The following is a 23,890-nucleotide window of genomic DNA, read 5'->3' as shown; positions in this document are numbered from 1 at the left end:
AGTAGTGGGGGTAGGCTGAAAAAACAGAACATTGACTTCGAATAATATTGTACATTAAAACAATGTAGGCTACTATAATACATGTACAGTACAACCTCTCTATTGCGAACACCCATGGGACTGGGCCTAGGTGGCCGCAATAGAGAGGTGTCCTTAATAGAGAGGTTATGCCAAATCGTACGATTGGTGGATTTGAAGTTCCCGCCTTGCAGGTCTTGGTTTTCTCTGTGTCGACATATAGCGTTGAAACTTTGAACCTGTTGGCTGATTGGTCTTTGCTTGTGATGTTGCGTTGAATGACGTGAGCTACTTTGGAACTCAGAGAGTGAATAATCTCTCTGTAAAAGCTGCCCCTTTTATTGCAAAATCTCCACGACATGTCATAATGTGTGAAAAAACACCATAATTTCTGTCCATCAGCCACCTTTGATTAATAATTAATTTTTTCTAATTTCTCTCCTCGCGCATATTCTCCGCAACACTGACAAAACCGCGTGAATTAATGAGTGTCTGTTGACACAATAGGCCTATGTGATTAGTTGAAAAGATGAGTAAACAAATACCGCGGCTTAATTAGGATACAAAAACACAATGCCATGGGGTTAATTACGTTGATTAATTACGCAAATATCACACCTGTCAGGCTCTCCAATCGCACGCAGGAAACCCACTGTCCGTAATTGGGAGGGAATTGGACCAAAAATTGGCCATCGCCCTGTCCGCGATTCGGAGTAGAGAGGTGTCCGCCGTACAGAGGTTTTTGTTTTTGGAAATGACTTAGAAAAATTCGGGACTGGCCGGACGTGTCCGCCTGGCAGAGGTGTCCGCTAAGGGAGGTTCTACTGTATATATTCTTGTTCAGGCAATCAAAGTCATCAATCTGGCAGTGGTTTGAATAAAATTTAGGCAAGACTTTGACCAATATTGAAACACTATTTTTAGCTCACCTCTTAGCAGAGGTGAGCTTATCCCATACCGTGGCGTCCGTCGTCCGTCGTCAGCGTCGTCGTCGTCGTCGTCGTCGTCCGTCGTCCGTTAGCAGGGCACGTTTCGTAACTGTTAAAGCTATTGAGTTGAAACTTGGTACACATGTACCCATATGTAATGACACCTTGGAGACCAAGTTTCGGTCCGATTCGTTTCATGGTTTGGCCACCAGGGGGCCAAACGTTAAAAGTGAAAATATGCAATATCTCCCTTAATATTAGTCGGGAAATTTTGAAAAAAATTTTGTAGGTACTTCTAGCAAAGGTGCATCATATATCCTCCGGGTTTTTTGATTTGACCTCCTTTTCAAGGTCACAGAGGTCAAATGGTGTAAATTGGCCGTTAGGATGTAACGATGGCACGTTTCTAAACTGCAATGACTATTAATACCAAATTTGGTACACATTTACCCCTTAGTCAGGTGATCTTAGGGACCGAAGTTTGGTCCAATATGATTCACCACTTGACCACCAGGGGGCAAAATCCAAAAACCTTAAAAATGTGATTATTCCTTAACTTCTTGTCCGATTGCCACCAATTTGATATCATGGGTACATCTAACCACCATACAGTATATGTCACACAGGTTTTTAATTTGACCTTCTTGTCAAGGTCACAGAGGTCAAATGGCGTAAATTCGCCGTCAGGCCGTAACTATGGCACGTTTCTTAACTGCAATGACTATTGATCACAGATTAAGTACACATGTACCCCTTGGTCAGGTGATCTCAGGTACCGAAGTTTGGTGCGATCTTATTTGCTGTTTGGCCTCCAGGGAGGGGGCCAAATCCTAAATTCTTCAAAATGCCATTATTCCTAGTAATGACTTGCCCGATTGGCACCAATTTTATATCATAGGTACATCTAATTCTAACAACCATTCAATGTGTCACCCGAGTCTTCTTTGATTTGACCTACTTTTCAATGTCACAGAGGTCGAATGTGCTGTAAATTGGCCATTTTGGGGAAATTGTAATTGCTTGGACCTACATCAAACCTAACACTACATGACACAATACCATGCTCTTTATCCATCTTTCCTCCACATGAGGTGAGCACAATGGCCTTGGCCATTTCATTTAGCTTCGCTAGCAATTTTTAATTGCCAGCGAAGCTTATCGCATACAGTCTTTCTATCGTTGAAACCATTAGGAAAGTAATACGCCGAAAATCATGTAGGATAACCTGATCACCCCGAAGACGGAGTTTACATACAGCTGCATGTACATAGATGACGCGTAGTATCTTTTTCTCTACCACCGTACGAACCTGCAATAAAATTTGTTCATGCGCACGGATTGCTTGAACCCGCGTAAGCTAAAACTTAATGATTACAAAGTTAAATACTTCTAATATGCAGGTCTAAAGTCTCAAATCGATTATCCTAACCTGTCCAATTTGGTAATAAAATCCCGAGCGAAAAATGAAATCGAGAAAAAATGGCGGATGCCGGAAAAGTGCATTGGTGGTTCATCCGCTTATCACCGGAAAACCCTTGATCTTTACTTTTAGGGCGCTAAATTTCAAAATACATGACGTCATTCGAGGTATTCCCCAAAAAACATGCGGTGTTTGCGTGCATGAATGAAACTTCTGCCGCGTTCACCCCTGCTGCTGGCCTTTCCACTACACGCTTTGCACTATATCGTTGTATAGAAGGCAGACGTACAAAATAACTTTTATAATCTTTGTAAAATTTATTTTCATCGAAGTCACTATTTTAAAAAATCAACCATGCATTCAGTCAGAGTAGTCCTAGCTACACTAAACAGTGATATATATATTAAAGCATAGTATATAAACCAGAAGTATTAATGTAGCAGGATGGTTGGGTGTTTGTGGTTTGTGAGTGTGAGGGGGTATAGTGATGTACGTCTGTTGACTGTGCTTTAAGAGAGACTAGGCATGTATAGTGGTGTCTGTTGACTGTGCTTTAAGAGAAACTAGGCATGATGCCAGTCTCTCTTAAAGCACAGTCAACAGACACCACTATACCCCCTCACACTCAGGACATGTGGTTTCAGTATTAGGTCATTCATTGTAGCAATGCGAAAATGTAAGCAATTTTGGTTAGTTCTGTCATAACATAGAGTGACTCAACCACTCTCTTGATTACAGCGGCCGCCTCAGCGCCATTACGCGTGGCCTAATAGTATTAGGCTGAGTAGCTTCGCGCGATATGCACCATTCTGGGAAAACAATAATGTGGAAGTATGCTCATTGGCATAATCTATTCTTATCTCCAGCTCAAGGTAAACTTGCGCAGTGTTTCTTCAGCCCAGATATACATTGTGGTGGAAAACGTCTCGGTCTAGTACAGTGAACGCCTGGCTTACCCCAGACTAATAAGTGAAGAAGGTCTGGCTGCGCGAGACTACTGTGATAAAAATAACCATTGCAGAGACTCTGTGACGTAGGCATATCCTTTTTATGGCCCCGCCAATGCGTAAAGCATTGCGGAAGCATTATGTTTTACCAATGTCCGTCAGGCGTCTGTAAACTTTTCGTTTCTGCTCATTTTAAGGAGAACGCTTCTAGCGATAACCACAAAACTTGTTTTGTGGGTTGACCTTTACTAAAGGAAGGTTCCTTTCGAAAACAGGCTCGTTCTGATTCTCATTATGGCCTCCAGGGCCGCGTGCTTGAAATTGGTTTCCGTCAATTTCGAGGAGAACTGTTTGTCTGATCAAATTCATTTTTGGTATGTACGTTGGGGGTGACTAGAGGAAGGTTTCTTTTGAAAACAGGCTTGTTCCGACTCTCATTATGGCCTCCAGGCAGCGTGCTTGAAATTGGTTTCCGTCAATTTCGAGGAGAACTGTTTGTCTGATCAAATTCATTTTTGGTATGTACGTTGGGGGTGACTAGAGGAAGGTTCCTTTTGAAAACAGGCTCGTTCCGATTGTCAATATGGCCACCAGGGGGTTACAGGAAAATTCGTCCCCATATAATTCGTCCCCGGAAAATTCGTCCCCGCAAATTCGTCCCCAAGGAAAATTCGTCCCCGGAAAATTCGTCCCCGAGGATTATTCGTCCCCAGAAAATTTGTCCCCGAGGATAATTCGTCCCTGGAAAGTTCGTCCCCGAGGATAATTCGTCCCCAGAAAATTTTACAAAGTTGAAAGTTTCTGACTTTACTTTCCAAGACTCTTAAGTCTTGTCGAATGGACTGTAGTAATAACTACTACTTTCGATTTTTCTCGTTCAGTGTAACATCTTTCTTTACTACCCTACTAGCTAGTTACCTACCCCACTATTTTCATAGGTAGAGGTAGGCAGGCGAAATATTTTATTGAAGAATTTAGAGTTTTTCTTTCATTCTGACCAGTAAAAATACTTATTTGTAAAAAAATGAATTATTTCGCCTGCCTACCTCTACCTACTATGAAAAGAGTGGAGTAGGTAACTAGCTAGTAGGTTAGTAACTAGAGATATAACACTGAATGTGAAAAGTCGAAAGTAGTAAGTAGTAGTTACTACTAGAAAGTAATGTCAGAAACTTTCAACTTTTGTTTAATTTTCCGGGTACGAATTATCCTCGGACACGAATTTCCCAGGGACAAATTATCCTAGGGGACATATTTTCCAGGGACAAATATTCTGGGGACGAAATTTTCCTCCAGGACGAATTTTCCAGGGACGAATTTTCCAGGGACGAATTATCCTCGGGGGCGAATTATCCAGGGACAAATTTTCCTCGGGGATTTTCTGGGGACGAATTTTCCGGGGACGAGTTTTCCGGGGACGAATTTTCCTAGAGCCCCACTTGAAATGTGCTTGAAATCAGTTTCTGTCAATTTTGAGGAGAACCGTTCGTCTGATGAAATTTTTTTTGTATTTGCGTTGGGGGTGACTGGAAGAAAGTTCCTTTCGAAAACTGGCTTGTTCCGATTGTCAATAAGGCTAACAGGGCGGCGTGCTTGAAATCGGTTTCCGTCAATTGCGAGGCGAACCATTTTTCTGATCAAATTCATTTTAATGCCCCCGCCAATTCGTAATGCATTGCGGAGGCATTATGTTTTGCTGATGTCCGTTCGTCCCGTCCGTGCGTCGGGGCCGTCTGTGCATCCATTAGCCATCTGTAAACTTTTCGTTTCCCCTCATTTTATCGAGAACGCTTTGAGTAATAACAATGTAACTTTTTATGTGGGTAGAAAAAGATAACGTCTACAGCGGACATTACAGACCAATAACTCTTTCACGATATCAACTAAACCCAGTCAGCTATGACACCAGCTGCCCGGGGTTGTCTGAAAAACACTTCACTTTCCTAATACACCAACTCAATATGCTCACGGGGGCATATGCCACGCCTTGCGTTGCTCTTGTTACAATTAAAAATGCTCTCAAAAGACATTAAGGAATGATTATTTATTAACATTTCCTGAACTATACCTTCTAATTATCACTTTACATCAATGGGTTGGCGTTAGGTTGCATGCTTTTCTTTCCTCGTGACAATATAGAGCAAAATAGTTTCAACCCCATAATCACGCTATAAGTCCATAATGAGATCACGGTGACCCGTTATAAATGTTTTCGCCAACTTCGCTATTTTGTTGCTACGCGGCGCGTTGGGTCCTTGCGTCTATCAATCAATCTCTACACTGGTGCTCAAAAATATTAGGACAAAGGCCAATTTTAGGTTTGACATAACTTTTCACCTGCTTAGAATTAACGGAATGGGCTCAACTTGGTCTCATATGTTAGAGGAAGGGTCCCTCTTTCCCCTTGATACAATTTCAAAGAATTACATAACCAGTGGCAGTTGTGTAACTACATTAAGGACAGTAAGGCATTTTTTGCCCTTGTCCAACTTGGGCATTTACAGTAAAATACTCGTTTTTCTTCCAAATATTCTTGTTTTTTCTATGTTTTTACTTTATTTCTCTTGAGAATAAAGCTTTCCATAACTCATGGCTGATGATACAAATGTGTTACATAAGATATGTCACCAATTGTATCATAATAGAGAGGAGATGAGAGAGATATTGCGATCTCGAGTACAGAGCAGTGCATTGCCAGCATAGAGAAGTGGCTGGTTGTGAACAAACTTTCCTTGAATGCCCCAAAGACAGACATGCTGAACTTTGTTTCGTCGCGCAGGACTGGTTCTGTGGAAGGTATCAATGTGGGACAGCAATGGGTTGCAAAGTCAAACAGTGTTCGGGATCTCGGGGTGTGGCTGGATGAGGGCATGACAATGCAGGAGCAAATTAAGGCGATTTGCAAGAATGTAAATGCTGCCTTGTATAAGATAAGCCGAATTAAAAAATTTCTCGACACAAGTAGCATCGAGAGGCTTATCCATGCCTTTGTCATGTCACGCCTTGACTCCAATAATGGGATTCTCTACGGTCTCCCTGACAAGGCGCTGGCTCCCCTCCAGAGACTCCAGAACCGGGCAGCCAGGATCTTGACCGGGACGAGAAAGTATGACCACATCTCACCGGTTCTTAGGTCTCTTCACTGGCTCCCGGTGAAGCAGCGTGTCATTTTCAAGGTCCTCCTGATGTGTTTCAAGGTGGTCCGGGGTTATGCACCTGCATACCTGAGCCTCAAACATGTTGAGAGGCAGCGTGTCACCAGGTCATCTAATGACACGTCATTGGCGTGTATGCGGATAAAGACAAGATTCGGTGACCGCTGCTTCTCATCATGTGGTCCCCGGTTGTGGAATGCCCTACCGGAGCACATCAGGGGGGCGGACGCGCTGCTTGCTTTTAAACGACTCCTAAAATCCTGGCTGTTCGAGGAAGCATTTCTTGGTGGGGAGGTAGCGCCTTGAGCAGGTTTACCTGGAGTTTGGCGCTCTATAAGACATTGTTGATTGATTGATTGATTGATAATAAGATGGGTGTTTATTTTACATAAAATTAACAACAATCCATTTTGGAAAAGCACAAAATAACTGTTAAAACAAATACAAAACCTGTGCTACACTTTCTTGGAGCTAAAACATGTCATCTTCTTATGATTGCACATGTCAAATTATGACTTCATGTCATTAAGTCCGTTACATCTCCGGCAATGATAATTGAGATCCATCCAATTCAGACTGTTTTTTCGTCGAAGTAACCACCTTTGGCCTTGATGACTGCCCTGCAGATTCCTGGCATTCTGTTGATTAGTTTCTCCATGAAGACGGGGGTAATTTTACTCCATCCTTGCTGCAAACAGTCCCACAGGTGCTTCTGGCTAGTTGGCTTAATTTTTCGAAGTTGTCTGTCCAATTCATCCCACAAAAGTTCAATGGGCGACAGGTCAGGGGATTGCGGTGGCCACGACATGACTTCCATTTGTCTTGATTCTGCCTGTTGGTTCAGGTATCCTCGGCACAGCTTTGACGAATGCTTAGGATCATTGTCTTCTTGGAACACCCAAGATCCACTGAACAGCCTCTCGGCAGATGGCACGGCGTGCTTCTGCAAGATCTCAAGATATCCTTCCTTCTTGAGAATGCCTTCTATCTTGACCAGATCCCCAACTTGATTCCCAGCAAAGCATCCCCAGACCATAACATTCCCCCGCCATGTTTCACAGTTGGAATCACACATCCGTTTGGGAACTTTTCATTTGGCCTCCTACGAATATAGACCCTGTGCTTTGTTTCAAACAGCTCAAATTTACTCTGGTCAGTCCAAAGAACTTTTTTCCAATCATCAACAGTCCAAAACTTGTGTTTTTTAGCCCATTTGAGTCGTTTCACCTTGTTTTGGGGTCTCAGGAGTGGTTTTCTCACAGCAACACAACCTCGTAAACCAAAGTCCAGCAGACGTCGACTGACCGTTTGACGCGAGATGGAGCGGTGTTGCTGTTCCAACTCATTCACCTCTTTGGCGATATCGACTGCAGTTAGGCGCCTGTCTCTCAGAGCGACGTTTCTCATGTACCTGTCTGTAGCCTTGCTAGTCTTTCTGGGCCTCCCCCTACCTTTTCTGGACTGGTTATTTCCAGTTTCCTTCTTCCTTTTCAGGATGTAATGAACAGTTGATTTGGATACATTCACTTTTTTAGCGATTGAGCGTACTGAAAGTCCAACATCATGATAGGCACAGACTGCTGCCCTGATTTCGACACTGGTCTCTGTCTTCCTACGCATTTTGCTGTCAGTTTCACCTGCAAATGTGCCCTGGTTCTCCAAATCAGTAGACTTTATACACCCGTCATTTGTCATTGCCTAATGGTCCAGAAATTGATTTCTCATGTTATGTAATACTAGGGAACCATTGGGATGACATTATACCATTGTGTATTGTCTAGAAAAATTGATCATAGTATTATTTTTTGAAGCCATTTATATAAAAACGAATTGGTGCAATGGTTCAAATTCTACCTTTCCTCATTATTACAGATCTGGAACTAATTACTGATTATGTAATTCTTTGAAATTATATCAGGGGGAAAGAGGGACCCTTCCCCTTACATATGAGCCCTATTTGAGCCCATTCAATTAATTCTAAGCAGGTGAAAAGTTATGTCAAACCTAAAATTGGCCTTTGTCCTAATATTTTTGAGCACCAGTGTACCTGGGTGATACAGAATGCATTGTTTAGAATGAGGCCTGTTGTGCACTATACAATGTATTCTGTAGATTAATGCAAAGAGAGTGCTTACAAATCCTCTTTTTTTCTATGATAAGAAATTTCACTGCAAAAACTGTTCATATATTCATGTGGTCACAGACCTAATAATATAGTTTGTCAAAGTTCTAACAAAATTGGCCCAAAGATAAAGCGTCCTATGAACAAAATAACTTTTACAATCTTTGTAAAAATTTTGCCCACCAAAGTCACTATTTTCAAAAGTCAACTATGCTTCCAGTCAGAGTAGTCCTAGCTGCACTACACAGTGATGCAGCGGTCAATCAGATGTCTGTACCCCCCGGGGTCAGCGGTCGACATGCACTCGACGTCGAGTTCGTGTCGAGTGCTGTGGTGCCTGATTATTATCAAACGTCGAGTTTCTGGCGAATGGGATTGGGAAAGGTGTCGAAAATTCGACGAATGTCTGGGGTAGCCGGATTTTGCAAATGTCGAGTTTCTGTCGAGCGATAAACCACAAGAAATAAAAATTAAAAGAAAATGCAGATCGTCGGCTGACGCACATGTTATGCACAGAACCGGAAAGATGGCTGCCGGCAGCAAAAGGTTGCTGGTAATTTTTTCGTTCGGAACCAGTCTCATTCATTCACATTACTGAGACTGGTATGTCACGACATTTCTCTCGTCACGAACTAGATTTGGGGGCGTTGGCTTCTGGTGTCTGGTCACGTGGTTTATCGAGTTTTTCAAATAAGACATTAATTTCAAAACCGAATTCGACAAAAGAATATTAGCTTACTTAATCTGTAATGATGAAATCGACCAAACTCTAGTACTTACTCCAAATATTTATTGTGAAAACAAACTCCTTTTTGAAAATGAGAAGGGGATTCCCAGAAATCCTCATGCCTACAGAATACCAGAGCGTTCAGTATTGCTCAGTGCAGTGTACATCAGATGTACATTGGGCTTCCTTCCTTATAGTGAATCGACGCATCCCCCTCGACCCTCCGCTAGCGCGCCGTAGGGTCGAGGTTACCTGGACTAATTTTTGTAGTGTTTACAACGGTTTTTTTACAAAATATGTTGCTCTAACAATGAAATGTGAATAGACTTTATGTCTTTTCTCCTCTTCGGGCATGGTGAAAAAATAGTGAACTCTGGTCTCAATTGATTTGGTGAAAAGTGAGAACCTGATGAAATAATGCTTGGCAATTTGTGAGAAAGTGTCGAGTTCTGACCCTCACTTTTTTTCCAAGGGGTGAATAGGTGTCGAGTGTCTGACCCCCGGGGGTACAGACATCTCATTGACCGCTGCATGATATATTAATCCTTTGAACGCGGTAGTCGCCGTACGACGACGAGAGATCAATGCCCCTTTAAACTGTCCAAACACCTCTCAGACATCGTTAATTTCAGTTTCACTCGGTATTCATGGATGGCACTCATGTATGTCAACAGGTTACACGTCTTTTTCACCACATTATTTGGCCAAAGTCTGAGATTTTAGGGGGGTAAACATGCTAAATTTTTTACCCCGATTTGGGGGCTACTGATTAGCCTCTAATTAGTGCTGATTGGATCATAATTTGATGCTAAAAACCGGTGAAATGCAGGATGAATACTTCATGTATATTATACATTAGGTAAACACATGTAAAAGCGAGGCTAGTGGCTTACTATCATTTTCATACCTTCTCTGGCCATTTATCAGAATTTCTTTTTTCTATTTTTTCATGGTCCTGGGGGTAATACTGAACATATGAAACTCCGACTATTGACATAGCACCCATATTTATTACGTTATAGCCCTGTGAAATGTGGGTATAACATGTTCTGATTTAAAAAAAAAAATTCAGCGCCCAAAGGGTTAAGCATAGTACATATACTGGTAATTATACAGTAGCAGCAGTGACCCATATCCTCAACTCAAAGGAGGTGTTAAACCCTGCTGCCCTCTGTTGGATTAGTAATAGGGAGGGCGGCTGATCTATGGAATAGATCATCCGTTGTCCAGACAAGATGACAATGACTGGGCCTTTTCACTTTTGTCCATGAAATTTATAATTGCATTCTATTGTCCAGTTCATGGTTCACCGTTCAGGCGATGAGTACCCTACAACCATTACCAGTCGGGCGTACCTTTTCTACACTCGTGATACTGATAATGTTGACAATTTTAAACGGCCCATGCTGATGCACGTTATCAGTAATAAGGAATGGAATTTAAAAATGCTTGTATTCCTTATATTTGAATTGCATTTTTTTTACATGTAATTTGATATACTACTTGTCTATATGAGATTCACGTAAAGAAAGCCTGAAATCAAAGATAGCCATCATTAAACAAGATGGCCGCCACATCTAAAAATTTCTGCGACAGGGCTTCAACCACTGGCAATGATCTTTTCAAGGGTGTTTGCATGAAACCAGCTCAGAAAACGAATGTTTAGATCTAAAACATATTGTTTTCAACTTCTTGGCTGTGGTTTGTGCATTTGCCGGTGATTTCCTGCGATTTTGGCGTCCATTTTCATTCTGTTGGGTGTCGTAAAAAAATCTTTTGTCGACCATGTTCAGCATAAAAAATCATGAAAGGTCCAAAATATTGATGTACTAATACAACCTGTTATAATGAACTTATGAGACTTTTTATGCTGTTTTTCACTGTTTTTTGCTTTCCAGACTGGGCATTTTCCTTCAAGCCATTCCTATTGTTAATTCATTACAATCCCTTTAAAACAAAGGGCGACTAATTGAGTTACTTACACGTAATCGTTGATAGAAAATGAACCGCATGATTGATTTTCGAAATTTAAATGCTCTTTGCTTGTTTCAATGAGTTCCATCTGATGATGCTTCAGGAGATATCCTAACTTTTGAACCCTTGAACTACCTAGTAGATAGGGTCTGACACCAATAAAAGGCACATATGTGTTTGAAAATGCACAATTGGCTCTATAAAATCTCTTTTGTACTTTAAAACTATAAAAATGATTGACTTTTCAAATAAAACGAGAAATTGCCGCTATGAAAAATGCCCTTTTTTGGCCTGAAAATTGCTCCTGCCTTTTCAGAGTCCGAAGTTGCCCTGCCATTTTGATATCCTGGCTGAAACACTATGCATGTAGTGCAGTGAACCTTATGATCATGATACTTTCACATCCAAATACCTCAGATGGTGTTGCCTTTTGGCACATTGCACTGTCTGGTAGTTTGGCCACCATCTTGTCCATTGGTTAGAGGTTCCGTTTCTGGTATCGACAAAATTTCCGCTGACTGCCATTGGTCCTCTTGTTTTATTTCTTGTTAGAATTTGTTGAAAATTTCACTAGATGTACCTGGCAATATTTTTCATTCAGTAAGGAAAGTGGCATGTGGTGTTTTTGCACAGGTTTGATATTGTGAGGCAGAGAAGGTGGTGCCACCCCACTCCAAAATACACCTCTTTTTCTGGGCGGGGGTTCCGTAAACGACTATGGAAAATACTACCCTCTCTCGTACTGCTACAATAAAACCATAAGGGTGGCTTAGTGGTAAACAAAATGTCTTGAAGTAATTTCTTAAAAACACCTACAGATTGAGCATTTCTTACATACAAAGGTAGTTCATTCCATTCTCTTGTAGTTGCAGGGAAAAATGAGTGATAATATGATTCAGTGTGACACAAGTAGTACAAGTGGTACAAAATCATTCTGGTTTCTGAGGTTATACCGATTATTTTCACCAACTCGCTGAGGGAGCAGATCTGACAGATACGTCGGGGTTTCCCCATGAACCATTATAACATGCCTATGTAGTTTACGTCTAATTGCGAGAGGTGTATACCCTGATTCTAAATACAACTTTTGATTTGAACAGCTAACAGTGAGACCTGTAATAATTCGAAGAGCATCTATCTGAATCTTTTCTAATCTATCAACCTGATAATCAGGAATTCCATCCCAAATTACATCAGCATACTCCATAATAGGGCGGATGAATGAATTATAAATAGTTTCTAAATTTTTTCTGGTGATTTTATACTTTAGATTTCTAAAAATTCCAATACGTTTCAATGTTTTTGTTATTGTACCTTCAACATGGGCATGATATGAGCCTGTGCTCGCCATCAGTAATCCTAAATGTTTGTGATTTGGTACAACTGACAAGTTTTGCCCATTTAAGTGCAAGTGAATTTGGGAAGGAATATTTTTTGTTTTTTTTTTTAGAAATTCTGTTTTTGTTGCATTATAAGTGACACACCAACGAAGAGACCAAGCAAATAATTGATTTATATCTCTTTGCATCAAATAAGAATGATTCGGGAGATCTTGAGATATTAAAAATTGCAAAGTATCATCAGCGAAAAGTCGCATATTGCCGTCGATGTTTTCAAAAATATCATTGATGAAAATAAGAAAAAGAAGTGGTCCTAAAACGGAACCTTGAGGAACACCTGCAGAAACTAGACGCCAAGATGATACTGCACCATTCAAAACCACACGTTGCTCCCTGCCATTCAAGTAGTCAGATAGCAGATCAATAAAATTACCAGAAATTCCTAGACATCTTACCTTATACAACAATGCTTTGTGGGATACCCTATCGAATGCTTTTGATATATCGAAAAATGTGCATAAAACTTCATTTCTATCATCAAGACCCTGGATAATTTTATGACTTAATTCCAATAGTTGAGTAACTGTGGAATGTGAGGGAAGAAAACCTGACTGGTGAACAGAAATTTTGGAGCATACATGATTAAAGAGGTGTTTATATATAATCTTTTCAAAAATCTTACTACCAATACATAGTAAAGAAACTGGCCTATAGTTGCCAACCTGTTGTGGATCACCTTTCTTGTATATTGGAATAACATTACCTCTTTTCCATTTATTCGGGAACTTTCCTTTCTGAAGACACAATGTAAACAATCTGGCAAGCAGTGGAGCAAGTAAATCTGAAGCATTGACCAAGAACAAAGGACTTATACCATCAGGCCCATACGCCTTTTTAACATTTAGTAACTTGATTTGATCCAGTACATCCTTTTCCGTTATTACAAAAGAAGACAAAATATCTACCTCTGGAGGTAAAACGGGTTCAGGCAACAATAAATTATCATCGTTCACCGTGGAAATTGATACAAAAAAGTCATTCATTACATTTGCCTTCTCCTCGTCATCAAAAATTACATCGTCATTCACATTTCTAATTACAGGTATATGTTTGGACTTTTTATGACCATTGGTCATGACAGAACCAACAACCCTCCACCAATCTTTATCACTCACCTCTTTTTCATTAATACCCTCAATTACAGAATCATTGAAATTACGCTTTGCTGATCGAATCATATTGATTACATGATTTCTGACACGTTTAAAGTCTGATAAATCATCAGGCTTTTTACCTTTCTCAGCTTTCCTGAATAACTGGTCACGCACTTTCATATTATATTTTATTTCCGGGGTAATCCATCCCTTATCATGGTTTGACATTTTCACATTCTTTGATGGAATAGAACTTCTAGCAGCCTGCAATATGGTCTCGGATATACGTTCTGTTATGACATCAACCGTTAAAACATCATCAAATAATATTTCAAGACGACTGTTAACAATTTCAGCACGAAAACGTCCCCAATCAGCCCTTTGAAACAGCCATACATTACGTTTTGACTTAAAAACTCTCATCCGGGTCTGTATAGTGGCAATGACAGGACAATGATCACTACAGAACTGTGACAAAACTTGACAACTTGATACACGTTGATCTATGTCATTACCACAAATGAAGGGATCAAGTAAAGTTTGAGAAGTTTCTGTGATTCTTGTCGGCTCTGTGACTAATTGGACCAAACCAAAATTGAATATAATATTATTTAATTGCCTTAGATTAGGATTTAAAAGATCCTCATTCAGGTCTCCTACGAGGATTAGGTTACTTGAACCATACATTTCCACAACACTGTTTATATTATCACTTAACCTTTTCCAATACTCCACTAGATTGTCCGGATTTCTATAGATTGTCCCAAGGATACAAAACCAGTCCTTGTAACTTATTTTTACCCATAACACTTCAAGGTCGTTTGATTCAAACTGAACAAGACGCTCGCAGTGTAAAAACTCTTTATAGTACACACATACTCCTCCGCTACCAAATCTAAGATCTTTCCGTTGTGAATTGATACAATAACCCTCGATCTTCAAATCTTCTTCTGAAAACCTATCATCAAGGTGGGTTTCTGTTAATGCTAAAATATCAGGTTGGATTTCTTGAGCTTCCAATAATACAATCTTTGGCTTTAGACTTCTGACATTTACATGGTATAGAGTTAAATTTAGTAGATCATATCCGGGACCTGGGTTGATCTCAATATCACCGCTAAGTTTTAACACAATAAAACAGTAGTACAGGTTAACAATGACACATGGAGGCATAGCCCCTGGTAAACAGGAGAGAAAGGTAAATACATATGCACATACTGTTGAGATAACAGACAAATACTCCTTTCCCAACCCCTTCAAGACACATCCGAAAATAACACATAGCATAAGAAATCTTGCAATTCTAAAATTGTTACAGACAGAAAAATAATAGTTAACTTTTAAACTCCAAAGCAAACCAAGAAATACATACTCAGACTGACTCAAATCTGATGCCTTATGTACGCCACCACACCCTCTGTGTGCATCAATTCTACTAGTGCACACAAAAAGTAACAAAAAATAGAGTGAAAAAACTACTCTAAACACTGAAAAATGGTATCCACTACCTCTTGCACATTTAGATTTTATCTTTGCCATTAAAGATAAAAAAGGAAACAAAACATTGACCCTGACCTTGTCATGGACAAGTCATGTTGACAAAATACCTGGACAAATGCAGGACATGAAAAGTTATTGTTCAAGTGAAGTGTCTGGTGAATTGCTAACCATTACTAGTATTCTCTCAGTGAGGTCACAAAGCACAATTACATAGTACACACGTCTACCAGTACCAGTCCATGCACATTCACTTCATGTAAGAGGGCCCTTTTTCCTTGGGGACCATATAACTAGTTCTTCAGTTTGTCAATATCCATGGAACTCTTGATAAGGATCTTTTTGTTATTTTTCCATGCAAATAACCGTCCATCATTTGACCACGCATTAGAAATCACTTTCGCTTTCTTTAGTTCCAGTAGTCTTTTCAACATATCAAACCTCTTTCTAGTCAAGTCCTCTTTGATATAGACTTGTGGTTTCACAGTACGTAACTTTCGTCTGTTGGAGTACATAGAGTACCTCGCCGTATAATTGGTGAATTTCACAATAAAACCTTTTCCGCCCGGGCCAACTGGATGGGCTCGATCAATATCACAACGGGTTAAGGTCACACCCATGTCTAAAGCAAGTTTTATCACCAGTTGAATGAAATCGTCAGCTGGACCAAAAACTAGACCTGAAATACGTAGGGATGGCCGTTTCGAATATTGCTCAGCCTCCTCAGCTCGATCCTCCTGACATTCGATATTCATCTTCATAGTATCCATCGTTGCTAGAGCATTGTCAAGTTGATTCTGAAGAACAGCGACATTGCTTTCCAAGTCGGACATAACTTTGTCCTTGGTTTCAAGTTGCCTCCGTAACTCCTTGATCTCCTGCTTTAGTTCTCCGTTTTCACTTCGAATCTCTGAGCGGAGAGATTCAAATTGATCCTTAAACCATGACTTCAAATCCTCCATAACCGAACTTTCCATCGTATTTAATCTTTTATTTACTTCCGGAGAATCACTTTCGGACGCAGGAGTCAAGTCCCCTTGCTTTCGAATTTTTCCACGTTGTTGAGGCGTACTAGGTGGTACTTCCCCACTTTCCTCAGCCATTACTACACGACGATCACCTGTGAGATGGCCCCTATCAAATTTGCAAGTCACTACAGCTGCTGTTCATGTACATGTATACATGGGGCCTACATACAAATAGTTCATAAGTCCATACCTTCACTCATCATTCGTAAAACCTTCTATCACTCCTTGCAGTATGAACAATATATAGTCATCTATCCATTCCAACAGTTCAAATGTCCGTTACTGCACTCAGTCATGGGTAAATGTAGTAAAAACTACCAGAGTTTGGACAGCCCAACCAACCTGGCTGACATCTTGTTGTAATCTGAATTGGGCCTTTGAGTGTAACTTGGGTACATTTCTTAACCACTAGTGCTATGAACTTGAAATTTGGTACACATGACTCCCTATGTCATTTAACCTCTGACCCCAAATTTCGGTCCGACTGATTCTAGAATTGGCCACTAGGGGGCCAAACCTTTAAAAAGTAAAAAACGCAATGTTTCGTTTATTAATGACTTGTTTTCGATGATATTTTTATGGTAGGTACTCTGAGCAATTTTTCAAGGTCACAGAGGTCCATTGGCATACATTGGGTCAGGTCAAGTCTTGGGGTTGAGAAAGGGTTAGGTGTTGGTGTTGGTGTAGTGTTCGTGTAGGAGGCCTACCCCAAACCCCAACACCGAGCTTGGGTTGGACATCGGTGTAACACTTTTAGCAACACCAGGGTGATACCAGGTGTAAGGTCCCGGTAGCTGTAACACCGGTGAGTTGACTAGGTGTTTGAGTTCACGCCATCTTGTTTTCTCGCTTCAACCAAAAAAAGACAATTTTACCCTTATTGGCGATTATTTTCGAGCCCTTAGTGAGATGTGAGACCAGGATTTTTGTGAAGACTGCCGATTTCGTCTCGGCGCAGCCGAAGCGGAATCGGTGATTATCACATCAGCGGAGTTGACTGCGGAACGGCAAGAAAAAATCGATATGTGAAGCCGTATGTGTGTGGCGGAAAAACTGTGTCAAAAGTACTATTTATACCAAAATTCCTTGTTTCTCATAAATTTATTTGTATAAAACATTACTCAATGATTGTAATGAGTGTGATTGTTTGGAATGTCATCGCCTTTGTCGGACATTTGAGTCTTTTTTTGATGAACTCAAAATTTCACAAATTTTCCAAGCAATGGCGGCCGGAAACGTCAACACGATCTGTCACTTCGATATTTTCGAATTTTGTTGTTTCTGTTGTACTTACAAATTAGTGAAGTATCTAGAATAATATTTAAAAAAACAATAATTTGTGTGGCTTTGTTTGGCGTATGTATGCCTCTGTCGTGATGATGATAAGATAGTTGAACTGGACTCGTTATTTCACAAAAAAATGTCACTCTCGACTCTGCACTAAAAAAAGTATAAAATGTGTTGGTTCGAAAAATTTTCATAAGCGATTAATATTTCACTTCACATCGCTCGTTCTTGGTCATACTTCGTCCGATTCTGGCTTAGTAAATATTTTTAGATAGTTTTGACTTTGAAGTTTCGGATGAAATGTAAAATTTTCTTGTCAAAATGTTGGATTTTTTAATGAAATAATTAGAAATAAGACTAAATTTATTTGGCTGACTGAATACCTTGACAACCTAAAAACTTGACCACTCCCAAACACCTACCTCTAGGGGTAGGTGTTATACCTGTACATTTCTCCAATACATTTGCCTTGTTTCTTCAGGTGGGCCAGGGTAGGTGTAACACTAGTGTCAGAAAAGTGTAACACTTCCCTAACACTACTGTTGAAATCTTGGGGATTCCCTCCTCAAACACCGGTGTTACACCGGTGTAACCCAACACCGAGCAGGGTGGTCAAGTGTTGGTGTAGTGATGGTGTTACCTTGGTGACGGTGTTACACCAACACTTTACACTTTCTCAACCCCAAGACTTGACCTGACCCATTGGCTGTTGGAGTGTAACTATGGCGCGTTTCGTAACCACTCAATCTATGAACTTGAACCTTGGTACATATGAACCCCTACTTCGGATAACCTCTGACACCGAATTTTGGTTTGATTTGATTCTCAACTTGGCCACGAGGGGGCCAAAACTGAAACGGTAAAAATGGCAATATCTTTGCTTATCAATGTCTTATTTTCGATAATATTTTCATGGTCGGTACTGTGTGATTATGGATCTGTCTTATTCAACAATTTGATATCAGTTGTAAAGCAATTCTGTCCTCATGATTGCAATGAGGTAGGGCTGAAAAGTGGTCATTTTTGTCACTTTTCAACCAGAAAAATAAAATGCAGCGATGGGGCACTGTAATCTTTTCTCTCTTGACTCAGTAAGCTCTAGTCTTGGGGAAACTATTGCAAAATACTTATTGGCTCTCTGTTGATAGATTTTTTTCCTAGGGGTCAGAAAAGAGTTGTCTCGGGACATAACTTTGGCGCTGAAAGTGTTAAGACTCTTCCACTGAGTCAGTCATGTAATGACATCTATTGAACTCAGAATGAACGAACACTTGAGCAATCTTGTCCCAGTAATAACTGTCAACTTAATAGGTGTGGTCAGTGATAATTTTATCGCATCCATGATTAAACTCAGAAAATTTGTCAGTGCTGTGTTAACATTTGAATTGCAGTAATTTGAATTTTTTGTCGAGAATCCCATGTTTTGTATAGCAGTAGGCAATGGGAATAAACTCAGGGCAGTAGAATCCCAGGTTGGTAAGTTTAGAAAGGCCCAAATCTTTGAGTTTGACAATGAGGTAATAATGTCTTTTCCAGATATGTCGGCTCCTACCAGAAGGTTTTTGGTGGAAACCCAGGGTTTGCCTTCACTTCATTGACAGCAGGGGTATCGGAACACATACAACTGAATGAGACGAAACCCAAGACTTTCTTCCAGCGAGTCCATAATGCCCTGAAATCAGGATCCGTTGTTGCATCTGCAGTACCTGTAAGATAATATTTTTCATTTCATTTCTTTTTCAATATTTTCAAAAATAACTTACATCATGATCAAAAGAATGAGAAAATATTGTTGTAACTTTCACGGAGATGACAGAGCTATCGGTTTTTTCAGAACTAAATGTTCAAGTCCTTTTGGGACCCAGTGTGGAAACTTCTAAGCTGATATCTTCTTCATTTTAGTTTTTGGGGTGTTCATGTTCATTGTATTTACTGGTGACTCAGGCGAGCAATGCGATATTTTTTGTAGAATTACTGTCCATCAAAGTCTCCATTTTCTAAAATCAACCATGTTTTCAGTTTTAGTCAAAGTACACCTAGCTCACCTAAACAATGGTATATGTATATTATGCATAGTATAATTAATCTCTACCTAGGGTGACAGAGAATGTATTGTTCAAAGTAAGTCTTGATTGTACACCTCTGGTTATGTAATAATTACAGTAAGAAGTGACCTATATCCTCAGCCCAAAGAAGGGTATAAACCCTGCGCTTGTATAACGACAGATCAACGACAGCTGGCCCATCATTGATTCACTGTCTCTTATGTCATGTAAAGTGAAATAACACAAGGTTGTAAAAAGCGTGAACTGCAATAGTGCAATAGGGTATAGGTGTAAAGTAAATTGTCACATCCAAGTCACATCCACTGTCTTCAGACGTTTTTGTTTTGAGATCAGATGGTGCTGCCATCTACACTAAGCTGGACAAACTACAGGATTACAGTTCTGCAAATTATAGGCCTCCAACAGCCTTACAACTACAAGTAAACCTACACCTTCAGTATTAAGAAAATGGTATAAATGTGCAGAATAGGCCTGTCACTACAAGGTTTAAGTACTAATAGGGGATAAAAACGCCCAAGACATCAATATTGTCCATCCCGTGACCACATCTACCGCCAAACTGAATCGCGGACCACGCCTTACTTTCAAAGTGAGAATTTATCACAATAAGAAAGTTTACAGGTTTCCTTAACTACACTTATCTATGCTGCAAGAGGTTAAAGGTCACCTGAAACGGTTTTTAACTTAGGAAAAAATAATAGGGCATAAGATAACAAACACAGTGGTGTAAACCACATAAATATTGAAATACCACCTTCAAGTTATGGCAGGTAGAAAATTCAAACATTCCAGTTGGTGCTGGAAGAACAAACTGATGATTTACATTGTGCTGTACTGAAATTTTTTATAGTTTCATGCCAGTATTTTGAAATTGGACTTTAACATGTTAAGACATTAACATGTTAACTACAACGTAACAAGGTAATTAAAATATTAGCATGAGATGAAACTATCAAAACTTTATTTCAGTACAGCACAATGTACATCATCAATTGGTTCTTTTTGCACCATCTGGAATATTTCCCTTTAACTTTTACCTCCTATACACCTTTCCAGAAATGGGGTGCTGAGTGTCCGAAATAGTGATGTCATAAGGGGAAACTTGGCCTTATGGTGGAGGGACAAAGGAGATAGTCATGGTTGATCAACACACTTGAATGCCTTTAATGACGGACAAGGGGGAAAAAGTTAGTTTCAATGCAAGCCACCAATTTCGGGAAGCATGTATAGATGGACCCAAAAGCAGTTAACTGTCCGGATTATGATTAACAAATGTCAAAGCAAAACAATGACATCAACTTCTCTTGTTTGCTTATAGCTGGTGACCACAGACACCAGTGGCGTCATCAAATAATACCACTAAAACGAAAGAGCACTCAAAAGGCCCCAAATACAAACAACCTCTGTTTGTTACAGCTTGCTCCGCACAATTGCTATTTGGTTACGCGGCAGGGGGACGCGTACTGAACGACACAACCCTCGGACAATGACTTAGAAAAATCAGGACTGAACTAACATGTCCGCTTGGCAGAGGTGTCTGCAAGGGGAGGTTTTACAGTATATTGTAAAAACACCTGAATGACTGAAGGCATACATTGGTATTTTGTTCAATACACACAAACTACAACATGCTTAAATGGATCATTGTCCAAGATGGAGAGTATTGCTGAGGTTACTTGGAAGAGTCTGCTCCTAGGTATTATTCATACCCTGCGAGGGTATATTATAGGGTTAGTGGGTGAGGCTGATTCATGCAGAGTAGATTAAGATGCCATTTGGAACTGACGGTCCTGTATCATCAAACATCATTGCATCTATATGGCAAGGAAGTATGAAATCTGTACGAGGAAGGGTGAAATTAAATAGATAGTTATGCGATGGTTAATAAAGCGTTTTGAATTTCCCGCCCTCCATTGCTCCAAACCAACGCATCAAAAACATGTGCGTTCAGAATGTCAACAAAAGCACATGGAGCACGAGTGACGCATTGGTGTCCTTCGCCAATCAGCAATGCCGCTAATGGTCACGTGACCTACATTGTATACATTAGCATTGCGATGACAGCTTGTCATTTTGTGAATGGGTTTAAGTTTTTTCATCCAGTTAATCCGTAGGTTAAAAGGTCCTCAAACATTGTGATTGGGGATTAGATATCACGTAGATGACGTATATTTTATGCAAGAGCTTTGCGTTTGTAGTTTCTTGGAAGATTAAAAGGAAATATTCGCCCTCTGATATCATGCAGACGACAACCCGAATCATGAATGGCACTTCGCGATTGGGATGTAAACAACCTTTGTCTTTCTCACACTGAAACAGCGATCAATCACAATAAACACAACGCACTCGCCTCAAAAACGATCTCGTTGCCACTTTCTGTCCTTATCTGCCCTTGTCCTCCACTTCCCATTTCTGGAAAGTGGAGAGCGTCGCAATTTTCCCAGCCGGCTCCGCCATGTTATTGTTTGCATGCGAATAGGCTGTACAATGAAAGCTACGATCTCATTGGCTAAAAGATCACGGGATGATTGAAATGGACCAATGAGGAAGCTCGTAATGGGGGGGTTTGGAAATGAGTGTATACAATGGCTAACAGATATCTCTGCGTACAATACATCGTTACTACGAGGTGCGTGAAAATTGAACAATTTTGTTGGTAGGCGCGCATTTTTTAGCGCGCCTCATTCCGATTTTAGGCGCGTTATGGCGCGGGCGTGCAAATGCGCGCCTTAAAAGACAAGGCCTGAACTAAGATCGTTTGCAAATCGTTTGAAATGGGAACAATAAAGTGCACACAAAACGATCTTGATCCGTTTGTTAAACAATTGTCAAAAGCTCCCCAACTGTTTATTCCCCGTTTTATACAGCGTTTGAAAACAATTGCAGTTTCGTTTGACTCTCAACCAACTCCGTTTTAGATTCGTTTGAAGAACGTTTAGGACACCATTTTGTTTTTGTGCCGTTTGTCTGCAAAAGCATTCCAAAGGGTTGCAAAATATTTCACCGTGAAATGTATCCAAGGTTTTCTGAGCTTGCTACTGGAATGGTGATGGCGATTGACCATTTTGCAGCTATATCCCGCCGTGTATCCCGCATTTTATTGCTAACTCCAGATGATAGACATTCCCGATTTGGTGCATCATCCTCTATATACATCGGTTACCGCATTCGAATTGGCAACCTGTTTTTCAAGCATTTGCAATACACAGGCCCCATCGAAAGACAGCTACGGGCGGCCAGGTTATTTCCGCAATAAATACGTTGGGTGGCGCTCATACAGCTTTGTAATTACTATGAATTTCTCTTCAAGGATCTTGATCGAACCGACCACCGAACACTGTACACCACCCTGCTCACTGACCATTAACTTTGTACACAGGGCACTGTTGTAATAAGTTACTTCTATCCTCTCAAATGAGAATGGGTCACTCCCATCAATTTAATTACCTTGGATTCTTCAGTTGCAATTTCAGTATTGAATAGAGACTAAAAGTGCACGATTTGGTTTTCATATAATAAAAAAACGGTGATGGAGATACCCCCTTGCGCTGCCTTCGGCGCCGCATATCCGTAAATGGTACCACATTGATAGCATGCTAATTTATAGACAAAAACTCCTTACTGAGGGTCTTGATCACTGAACAAAATTTCAACAAATCCTGAAAATTTGGTTCCATTAAAAAGCAAAGGTTCAGAAATATGAAATTGCAATGCTCTTCCAGAAGCCTACAGAAGCCATAACACCTCACGAAGCTGACCAGATGAGCACATACAAAATTTCGTATCTCTAGAATCAGCAAATTAAAAAAAAACTGACAGAATATCAAAGTGTAATGATGTGTGCCACAATCCAGCATTGCAGTTCCTTTTTGGCTCACCGTTCGGGGAGTCTATACAATACCGCTGTGTCCGTCGTCCGTCGTCATATCCTGTGGCAGGTTTCTTAATCGCTAGGGCTAGATGGCTAAAACTTTGTGTGATGGTAGCTTTGGGCAATATGCCCAGGCTTATTTTTCTTTTTCGCGATATGACCTACTTTCTGGCCTCCAGGTGGCCATCTTGGAAATTGTTTTTTGCCTTTTTGAAGCTAATGGTTGTACGTAGAGTGACAAAATTTTTATGGTGTGTGTATCTAATAAGGTTAAATGACATATCACCCGGGTTTTTGATTTGACCTACTTTTAAAGGTCACATAGGTCAAAGTTCACTAAATCACCGATTGGTGG

At 40.3% G+C, this 23,890-nt stretch overlaps 1 protein-coding gene across 1 annotated transcript in view; it reads left to right on the top strand.

Annotated features, from left to right (window-relative positions):
- The window catches only part of LOC135500905 (calpain-1 catalytic subunit-like), a 90,504-nt gene that overhangs the window by 30,539 nt on the left and 36,075 nt on the right, over positions 1-23,890 (top strand). Inside the window, exon 5 of the mRNA XM_064792624.1 lies at positions 19,135-19,306. Coding sequence (XP_064648694.1) covers positions 19,135-19,306 — 172 coding nt within the window. The remainder of the gene's footprint in view (positions 1-19,134; positions 19,307-23,890) is intronic.

Source organism: Lineus longissimus, chromosome 16 (assembly GCF_910592395.1).
Source record: "Lineus longissimus chromosome 16, tnLinLong1.2, whole genome shotgun sequence".
Taxonomy (NCBI): domain Eukaryota; kingdom Metazoa; phylum Nemertea; class Pilidiophora; order Heteronemertea; family Lineidae; genus Lineus; species Lineus longissimus.
This window is presented reverse-complemented; position numbering and strand designations above follow the sequence as displayed.